Source organism: Penaeus vannamei, chromosome 26 (genome assembly GCF_042767895.1).
Source record: "Penaeus vannamei isolate JL-2024 chromosome 26, ASM4276789v1, whole genome shotgun sequence".
In the NCBI taxonomy this organism is placed as follows: Eukaryota; Metazoa; Arthropoda; class Malacostraca; order Decapoda; family Penaeidae; genus Penaeus; species Penaeus vannamei.
In genome coordinates this window covers 22607550-22617549 of record NC_091574.1, presented here as the reverse complement: position 1 = coordinate 22617549, position 10000 = coordinate 22607550, and the positions used below count along the sequence as shown (strand labels likewise).

At 48.6% G+C, this 10000-nt stretch overlaps 1 protein-coding gene across 1 annotated transcript in view; it reads left to right on the top strand.

Annotated features, from left to right (window-relative positions):
• LOC113819090 (cell adhesion molecule Dscam2) overlaps positions 1 to 10000 on the top strand; it is a 61655-nt gene that overhangs the window by 35378 nt on the left and 16277 nt on the right. The window contains exons 10-17 of the mRNA XM_070139808.1: positions 515 to 654; positions 1954 to 2085; positions 3089 to 3234; positions 5128 to 5282; positions 6537 to 6715; positions 6800 to 6949; positions 7068 to 7223; positions 7686 to 7970. Coding sequence (XP_069995909.1) covers positions 515 to 654; positions 1954 to 2085; positions 3089 to 3234; positions 5128 to 5282; positions 6537 to 6715; positions 6800 to 6949; positions 7068 to 7223; positions 7686 to 7970 — 1343 coding nt within the window. The remainder of the gene's footprint in view (positions 1 to 514; positions 655 to 1953; positions 2086 to 3088; positions 3235 to 5127; positions 5283 to 6536; positions 6716 to 6799; positions 6950 to 7067; positions 7224 to 7685; positions 7971 to 10000) is intronic.

Sequence of the window (10000 nt, the reverse complement as noted above, 5' to 3'; positions counted from 1 at the left end):
TTGACCTCTCATCTAACTTTGACACCTTATGACCTTTCCACAGTTGACTCTTTCTCTTGACCTTACTGGTTTAAAATACAGCCTAACTTTAACATCATAGACTTTGAAACCATTTGACCTTTCTAAAGTTGACCCCCTTCTCTTGGCCTGACTGGCTCAACACCCCCGAACTTTGACCTCATTCAATTTTGATACCATTTGATCTTATAAAGTTGATCCTTCTCTTGACCTTACTTTGACCTCTCATTCAACTTTAACACCATTTGACCTTTATAAAAACTGACCCCTTCTCATGACCTTACTTTGACCTCTCATCTAACTCTGACACCATTTGACTTTCCTAAAGTTGACCCCCTCTCTTGACCTTACCTTGACCTCTCATCTAACTCTGACACCATTTGACCTTTATAAAAACTGACCCCTTCTCATGACCTTACTTTTGACCTCTCATCTAACTTTGACACCATTTGACCTTCCTAAAGTTGACCCCCTTTCTCTCTTGACCTTCCCCCAGCGTGGTTCGCGAGGTCGACGGCGGGGCGCGCGGCGAGCTGGTCATCCCCGCAGCCAAGATGGAGGATGCTGGGGACTACACCTGCACGGCCTCCAACTCCTACGGGAGAGACTCCTTTGTGGTGTCGCTCGTGGTGCAAGGTGAGGGGGGGGGAATCAAGTAAGGGGAGGGGGAGGATGGGGTAGAGGGATGTAAGGGGGAGGGGGGAAGGAGAGAGGGATGTAAGGGGAGGTAGGGAGGAGGAAGTATGAGGAGGGGGAGAGGGAAGGAGAGAGGGATGGGGGGTAGGGAGAGGATGGGAGGAGGGGGAGGAGGGGGGACAGGGGAAGAGGGAAAGCAAGAGATGGAGGGAGGGGGATGTGGAGGGGGAGGGGAGAGGAAAGCAAGGTGAGGGGAGGGAGAGGCAAGGAGGGGGAGGAGGGGGAGAGGGGTGTAAGGGGAGCGGGGATGGGGAGGATGGGAGGGTGGGGGAGGGGAAGGGAGAAGAGAGGATGATAGAAAGGAGGAGGGAGAGGGATGAGGAGGGGAGTGGAGAAGAGGGAAGGAGAGGAAGGGGGAGGAGGTGGAGAAGGAAGTAACGGGAGGGGGAGGAGGAGGGAGAGGGAAGCAAGGAGAGGGTGGGGATAAAGATAGGATGGAGGGAAGAGGGGGATAGGGGAAAGGAGGGGGAGGGTTTGGGGATAGAAAGGAGGGAGAGGAATCAAGGGGAGGGAGGAGAAGGAAGAAGGGAAGGCAGGGGAGAACGGGAAGGAGAAGGCGAGGGGGAGGGGAGAAGTATGGGGAGGGGGAGGAGAAAGGGAGGGTGATAGGGCAGGGGAGAGGAAAGCAAAGGGGAGGTGGGAAGGAGAGGGGAAAACGGGAAGGAGGGAGGAGGGTGGAGACGAGAAAGATAGGATGGAGGGGAGGGAGGGAAGGAAGTAGAAAGGAGAAAAGGGAATGTAGGTTGGGAAGAATGAAAGAGGGGAGGGAGAAGGGAGGATAGGAGAGAAAGGGAGGAAGGAGGGAAAGTGGGAAGGAGAATGAGGGGAGGGAGGGGGAGGGGTAGTAAGGAGAAAGGAAGGAGGAGAGGGAGGGGGGAGGATAGAAAGAGAAAGACGGGAAGGAGAAAGGAAAACAAAGAGAGTGAGGAGGGAAAGGGGAAGGTCAGAAGAAAGGAAGGTGAAGAAGGAGGGGAGAGAGAGAGGATGCGGGGTGGAGTGAGAGTGAGAGAGAGAGAGAGAGAGAGAGATAGGAATGGAGAGATAAAGCTATAAACCAAGTAATGATCATAATACCATCGATACTTATAGTTACATTTAACAATAACAACAATAACAATAAGGACAATTATCCAAAAAACAAAACAATGATAAGAACAACAATTATTTACCGATTACCGATAATTATAAGCCCCCTTTCTCCCCCCCCTTCCCTCTCCCCTCACCCTCACCCCCCCACAGATGTACCCGGGTCACCTCATGGGCTGCGGGTATCGCAAAGAGGGTCCCGATACCTCGTCGTGTCCTGGCTGGCGCCCACGACCACCCACACGCCCGTCGATACCTACATTGTGCAGTACCGACCTGCTAGAGGTGAGTTGAGACCGTGTTAATTTTTTTTCTGTGGGTGTATGTGTGTTTGTGTTTGTGTCTGTGTGTGTGTGTGTGTTCGTGTGTGTGTGTGTGTGTGTGTGTGTGTGTGTGTGTGTGTGTGTGTTCGTGTGTGTGTGTGTGTGTGTGTGTGTGTGTGTGTGTGTGTGTGTGTGTGTGTGTGTGTGTGTGTGTGTGTGTGTGTTCATGTGTGTGTGTGTTCATGTGTGTGTGTGTGTTGCATGTGTGTGTGTGTGTTTGTTGCATGTGTGTGTGTGTGTGTGTGCGTGTGTGTGTGTGAATGTGTGTTTGTGTGTGTGGCGATATTATGTGCACGTATGGGTGTATGGCAGCGTTTGCTTGCGTGCTCATAATCACAGTTGAGACTGCCGTCCTATTTCTCTTTTTTACTCTAATATTGGTCATCATTATGCCATCATCCTGTCACCACCAGCACCAGCACTACTGCCATCTGTCCCACCACACTCACTATCATCACCATACCCGCCAACACCACCACCACTGCTACTGACACATTCACCACCATCCCCCTCACCACCAAGACCACTACCGAGACCACCACTAACACTAAATCACCACTACACCAAGCACCATACCCACTACCCTCACCACCACGACCACCACAATGCTCACCACTACCGAGACCAGATCACCACTATACCAACCACAATACCCACTACCCTCACCACCCTCACCACCCTCACCACCACAATACCCACTACCCTCACCACCCTCACCATCACAATACCACTACCACTAACACTATATCACCACAACACCAACCACAATACCCACTACCTTTACCACCACCTCACCACTATACTACCCCCCACGCCCACCCTAGCCGCCACCCTCACGATCACGCCCACGCCCACCCTACCCGTCACTCTCACGATCACGCCCACGCCCACCCTACCCGCCACCCTCACGATCATGCCCACGCCCACCCTACCCGCCACCCTCACGATCACGCCCACACCCACAGGGACATGGAACGACGGCCAGAAGGAGGACGTGGGCGGCGACACCACGACGGCCCGCCTCTCCCCCCTGGTCCCCGACACCCAGTACCTGGTGAGGGTGCTCGCGGCCAACCACCTGGGGGCGTCGCCGCACTCGGAGCCCCTTCAGGTGAGTCTCCTGCGGCAGGTGGCTGTTGGGGGAAGCTGCTGCTGAGGCTGTTTTCTTTCCGCAGATGCGTCAGGTTCCTTTGTTATATATATATATATATATATATATATATATATATATATATATATATATATATATATAGAGAGAGAGAGAGAGAGAGAGAGAGAGAGAGAGAGAGAGAGAGAGAGAGAGAGAGAGAGAGAGAGAGAGAGAGAGAGAGAGAGAGAGAGAGAGATGTATTTATGTATGTATTTACTTATCTATTCATTCATTTTATTTTTGTTGGTATATCTTCAATATAAAAATGAACATTATCCTTGTCATTTTTCTTCTTCTTCTTTCTCCTTTTCCCTTTTCCTCCTCTTCCTCCTCCTCATCCTCCTCTTCCTCCTCCTCTTCCTCTTCCTTTTCCTCCTCCCGCTTTCCTTCTCTTCCTCCTCCTCCTTCTCCTCTTTCCCTCTCAGTAGGCTTACCTTCTTATCAAATCATCCTCACTTCATATTCGCTTTCTTCGTTCTCACACGCACATTCTTCCTTCCTTCCTCCGCCGCTCTGGGCCGAAGTGTCATTTTCTTCGTTACGATAAAGAAAAAAATATATTTTAATTTCCTGCCCGGGTTCGTGTGTAACTCCTTCCCTTTCAGATAAGATTCGTTTATTTATGTGTCTTGGATTCTGTGTTGGATTCCTTCCGAGTTTATTTTCTTGGTTATTTCGTTTTGTATTTTGTCTGCTTCTTTCGTCACACACACATACACGTGCACACACACACACACACACACACACACACACACACACACACACACACACACACACACATATATATATATATATATATATATATATATATATATATATATGTGTGTGTGTGTGTGTGTGTGTGTGTGTGTGTGTGTGTGTGTGTGTGTGTGTGTGTGTGTGTGTGTGTGTGTGTGTGTGTGTGTGTGTGTGTGTGTGTGTGTGTCTTTAAATCTCTACTTTCAAAAACATTCCTACATCATGTATACCAAATAATGTCATTCTTTTATGCTTCTCATTATTACTTTCCTGGCGCAGCAACAGCACAAACCTGTGACCGCCAACCATCCCGTCGAAGGCAGACCTCCAAATAAGCAACTCAAAAAGTCTTACGCTGTATCCCTTCCATATCCCCGTGTCCTCAAGTCTCACCGTCTGTCCCCTTTTCTCCCCCGTGTCTTCAAGACTAATCGTTGGTCCTCCCCCCTCCCCTGTGTCCTCAAGTCTCACCGTCTGTCCCCTTTTCTCCCCCGTGTCTTCAAGACTAATCGTTGGTCCTCCCCCCTCCCCTGTGTCCTCAAGTCTCACCGTCTGTCCCCTTTTCTCCCCCGTGTCCTTAAGACTAACCGTTTGTCCTTTTTCCCCCCTCTGTCCTCAAGTCTAAATATTTGTTCCTCCCCCTCCCTGTGTCCTCAAGTCTAATTATCTGTTCCTCCCCCCCCCTCCCCTGTGTCGTAAAGTTTCACCGTCTGTCCCCTTTTCTCCCCCGTGTCCTCAAGACTAAATATCTGCCCCCCCCCTCCCCTGTGTCCTCAATATTAACCGTTTGCCCCCCCTCCCCGTGTCCTCAAGTCTAATTATCTGCCCTATTCACCTCTGTGTCCTATAGACTAACCGCCTGTCCCCTTTTCCCCCCGTGTCCTCAAGTCTAATTACCTGTCCTTTTCCCCCCGTGTCCTCAAGTCTAATTACCTGTCCTTTTTCCCCCCTCTGTCCTCAAGTCTAAATATTTGTTCCTTCTCCCACCCTTCCCTCTGTGTCCTCAGTACTAACTGTCTGTCCCTTTTCCCCCCGTGTCCTCAAGTCTAATTACCTGTCCTTTTCCCCCCGTGTCCTCAAGTCTCACCGCCTCTCTTTCCCCCCTTTGTCCTCCAGATCCGGACCGAGGGCGAGTCTCCGTCGGCGCCCCCGATAGACGTGCGGAGTGACGCCGTCTCGCCCACGAGCATCCGCGTGGTGTGGGAACCCCCGCCCACGCACACCCACCACGGCGACCTCCTGGGTTATCACGTGGGCATCCGGCGGCATGAGTAAGTGTGGGCGGGGTTTTGGAAGTACAGAGATGGGCGTAGTGGTAGTTGTGCTTTGGGAGTTATTAATATTGTTATGGTGAACGTTAGGGTAATGATGGTGGTGCTTGTGGTTAGCTTTAGTGTTACCATTATTTTCCTTCTTCTCTTATTATCGTGGTCATTATCACTATGATTGTGATTGGTATTACTTTAATTGTAAGGATGTTTGTTTTAATTATTATGATTCATATATTTTTCCTATAAGCATACTTGGGTTTCTTGTTATTTTGTTCATCACTACATTTCTGTGTTCAGGTGTCTGCTTCTCATCTTTCACCTTCACCTCCTCCGCCTCCTCCTCCTTCGTCTTCTTTTCTTCTTTCCCCTCCTTCTTTTTATCCTCTCCCTCCTCCTCCTTCTCTTTCTTCTTCATCTTTTTCTTCTTACGTCTTTTCTTCTCTTCCTCCTCTTTCCCTTCATCTGCTTTTCCTCCTCCTTTTTTCATCTTTTTCGTCTGTTCCCTCATTTACCCCTTCTCCTTCTTTTCATTTTCTTCCTCCTCTTCCTGTACCTTGTATAAATACTTATTTTCCTTTTCCCTTTCCTTCTCACTTTTCTTTTTCTTTTCTTCTCATCTTTCGCTTCCCTTCATCTTTTTTTTTCCTTTTTTCTGTAGTTATTCCATCTCTTTCCACATTATGGTGGTTCTGAGCTTTATTTTACACGGACGCCTAACACAGAATGCGAAATGATATGTGTATGTTGATTTATGCAGGGTGTGCCTTTTCACAGCGACATATGCTTATTTGTACATAACCATGTGGCGAGTATGTTAAGCAGATGCACATTACTACTCTACATGTGGCACATATACTGTATTCATATGCGTACATTTACACAAGGATTTAACATCTAAACAGGCAAACGTCAACCAAAGTTGGAATTTACAGGCACGTGACTTCATCCTCAGTGAAATATTAATGTTGTCTAATTAGCGAGGATTCTAAAAAGCACAATGAAATATTCTAATTGCTTTAAGTGGACAGTTTTCTATGCATGTCTAACGCGCTCCAGTGGGCGAGGGGCGGGCTGCGTTCGGCCGAAAGGGAATCGCAGATGAGGCCTTTGGCGCCCGTTCCGCCCGTTCCGCCCGTTCCGCCCGTTCTGCGCGTTCCTCCCGTTCCGCTCGTTCCGCCCGTTCCGCCCGTTCTGCGCGTTCCGCCCGTTCCGCCCGTTCCGCCCGCCGGTGTGACGCCGCCTCTCCTCTTCCAGTCTGGGCAACGACGGCTCCTACAACTTCAGCGTGGTGGGCGTGGGCGCCGGCGGAGGTGGGCGCGAGGTGGTGACGGCGCTCCGCCCGTGGGTGCAGTACGCGGTGGTGGTGAGGGCCTACAACGCCCACGGCTCGGGGCCCATCTCGCCGCCCGTCGTGGTCAGGACGCTCGAGGACGGTAGGTGCTTCGGTCGGCTTGTTCCTCGAATGCCTCAGGGAGGGACTCGGGAGCGCAGACTAACGCAGCTGGTTCCGCCCACAGTGCCTTCCGCGCCTCCCGTGGGCGTCGAGTGCAGCGGGGGAGCAGGAGGGTCGTCGCTGCACGTGAGGTGGGCGCCGCCGCCGCCCGCCGCCCACAACGGCCTCCTGCAGGGCTTCCGCCTCACGCTCACGCGGCTGGACGACTCCACAGGTACGCGGGCGTCGACAGGGGCGTGTGCAAAGGCATATATATGTACACATATAGTATGTGTGTGTATATATTACATATATCTATATATACCTGTATCCCTACCTCTTTCTACCTTCAGAGAAAGTTGAGGAGCTGACCCGAATGACGAACGGGCGCGAGGAGATCGTAGGCGGCCTGAGGGCGTGGTCCAACTACACCGTCACAGTCTCGGCCGTGACGCGGGCGGGCGCGGGCGTGGCGTCCCCCGACCTGACCTGCACCACTCGGGAGGACGGTCAGTGTCGCCCTCCTTCCTGCCTGCGCTTCGGGATCCTCTTTTATTCAGCGAGACGGTTCCCTCTTCTATTTTTTCCCTTTTCTTGTCCTCCTCCTTCTCGTAGTGTCATTGGGAGATCTTTCATGTTGCTCTGCAGGATTCCGTTTCATTCTTGCAACAAAACAGTTTCTTGTTGCTTTTCCATTTTGTATTAAAGTAAAAACATAAATTTTCGCTTTTGCTTGTATATATTCCCCCCTCATGCCTGTCCTTTTTCCTGAATTTCCTGGTGTTGCAGCCCCCTTCTGGTGCTGATTTACTGTAGTTCTGTGCAGCGCAGAAGGTAATTAGCCATTTGAATAAGAGTGCCGTTCAGCGCGGCAATGAAGCCGGGCGGGCGATTCCGAGAGTGCAATAAACCCCAAATGACAGAGATTAGCCGCTGGCACTGCAACATCGTTCTCAATATGTTAATTGCAGTGGCGGGCATGCCGGCCGGGCTCAGGGCTCTGCAATCAAGCGATGACTCGGCGATCCTCACTTGGCTGCCTCCACAGCCACCCACGGGCGTGCTCCTGGGATACACACTCAACCACCGCCCACCCCACGCCCGCGCGCCGCAGCAGCACCCTCTTCACGCCCACGCCAACTCTCACACCCTCTCGCACCTCACCCGAGGGACGCACGAGTTCTGGCTCACGGCGAGGACGAGGGTGGGCGAGGGAACGCCCACGCCCGCGGTCAAGCTGACAATGCTGGACACTGGTAAGGGGGAGAGAAGGAGAGAGAGAGAGAGAGAAAGAAAGGGAGGGAGGGGAAGAGACGGGAGGAGGTAGGGTGGAAGGAAGGGAAGAAAGGAACAAGAGAGTGGAAGGAGAGCCGAAGTTAAAATAAATACATATATATTTTTTGTCACTAGTGATGATATTCAGGTGTCTGTTTATGGTTTCAAATCCAGATTCCAGGATCTCGATTCCAGATTCCAAGTTCCGTTTTCAGTTTCTATCTTCCACTCCCGAGATTCTCAGTTTTAGATTCCAGGTTACAGGTTTTAGTTCGTCGACTCTGGGCTTCAAATGATGGTTCCTAATTCCAAATTCTCTCGTGTTTTAAATTCTGTCTCCCAAATTTTCAAGACCTGTATATATGTATACGATATTACAAACCAGATTTCCCGGTTCACAGTATTCGAATTAAGTCCATTCGAATCAAATCGAACTGAGAAATGGTTCCCAAAATTCTAAAGTTCTTAAAAAATCCGCATAGGGGGCTCTCCAAGTTCTTAAAGTACTCCAACACCCCCCCCCCCCTCGCTCAAGATTCGGTTCCCCAAATTCCAAGCAAGTCGCGCCCCTAGCTTCGTCAGGCCCTTCGGAGGAGACACAGGGGGTGCAGGGGGACGGGCTCGATTGGGGGAAGGACAAGGGGACAGGGCGGATAGGGGGAGGGACAGGGCGGATAGGGGTAAGAACAGGGGGACAGGGGGGATAAAGGGAAGGACAGGGGAACAGGGCGGAAAGGGCGAGGAACAGCGTGGATAGGGGGAGGACAGGGCGGAAAGGGGGAGGGACAGGGCGGAAAGGGGGAGGGACAGGGCAGATAGGGGGAAAGGCAGGGGGACAGACGGATAGCGGGAGGGACAGGGCGGATAGGGGGAAGGACAGGGGAGGGAGAGGGACGTCCGCGCCCGTCGCCAGGGGAAATCAGCCAACAGAGCGCCGACGTTGTTCTCCCGTGAAGCAATAAATGAGGCAGCTCATTAAGGTTCATCCAAGGCTTAATTATGAGCAAAGTCCAGGCTATTATTAATTACCGACTAATTGATGCTGCCAAGTCGATGCTGCGAATTAAAGGGGTGTGTTTTTTGCGAGAGGACACGAAGCGCGGATGAGATAGAGGCGTCTCTGCAAATAGGTTCAGTGAGATTAAATCCTAAGGTTTGAGTACGAGCGAAGACCCAAAGGAGGGAAGGAGAGAGAGAGAGAGAGGAGAGAAAAAGAGAGGTGGAAGGTAGAGAGAGCGGAGGAAAATGAAAAAGAGAGAAAAATAGAAAGAGACGGATTAGATTTTCGCGTACGCACTATGACTATGACTTTACACACACACACGCACACACACACACACACACAGTCACATATATGTATATATGTATATGTATATATATATATATATATATATATATATATATATATATATATATATATATATATATATATATATATGCATATATATACGTATATATATTTATATATATATATATATATATATATATATATATATATATATATATATATATATACATTCATACATACATATATATATATACAAACATATACATATATATATATATATATATATATATATATATATATATATGTATGTATGTATGTATGTATGAATGTATATATATACATATTTATGTATATATATGTATGTATATATATATATATATATATATATATATATATATATATATATATATGTACATATATATATATATATATATATATATATATATATATATATAAATATATACATACATAAATATATATATATATATATATATATATATATATAAAATATATATATATATATATATATATATATATATATATATATACATTCAGACATACATATACATATATATATATATATATATATATATATATATATATATATATATATATATATTTATATATCTGCGTGAGTGTGTGTGTGTGTGTGTGTGTGTGTGTGTGTGTGTGTGTGTGTGTGTGTGTGTGTGTGTGTGTGTGTGTGTGTGTGTGTGTGTGTGT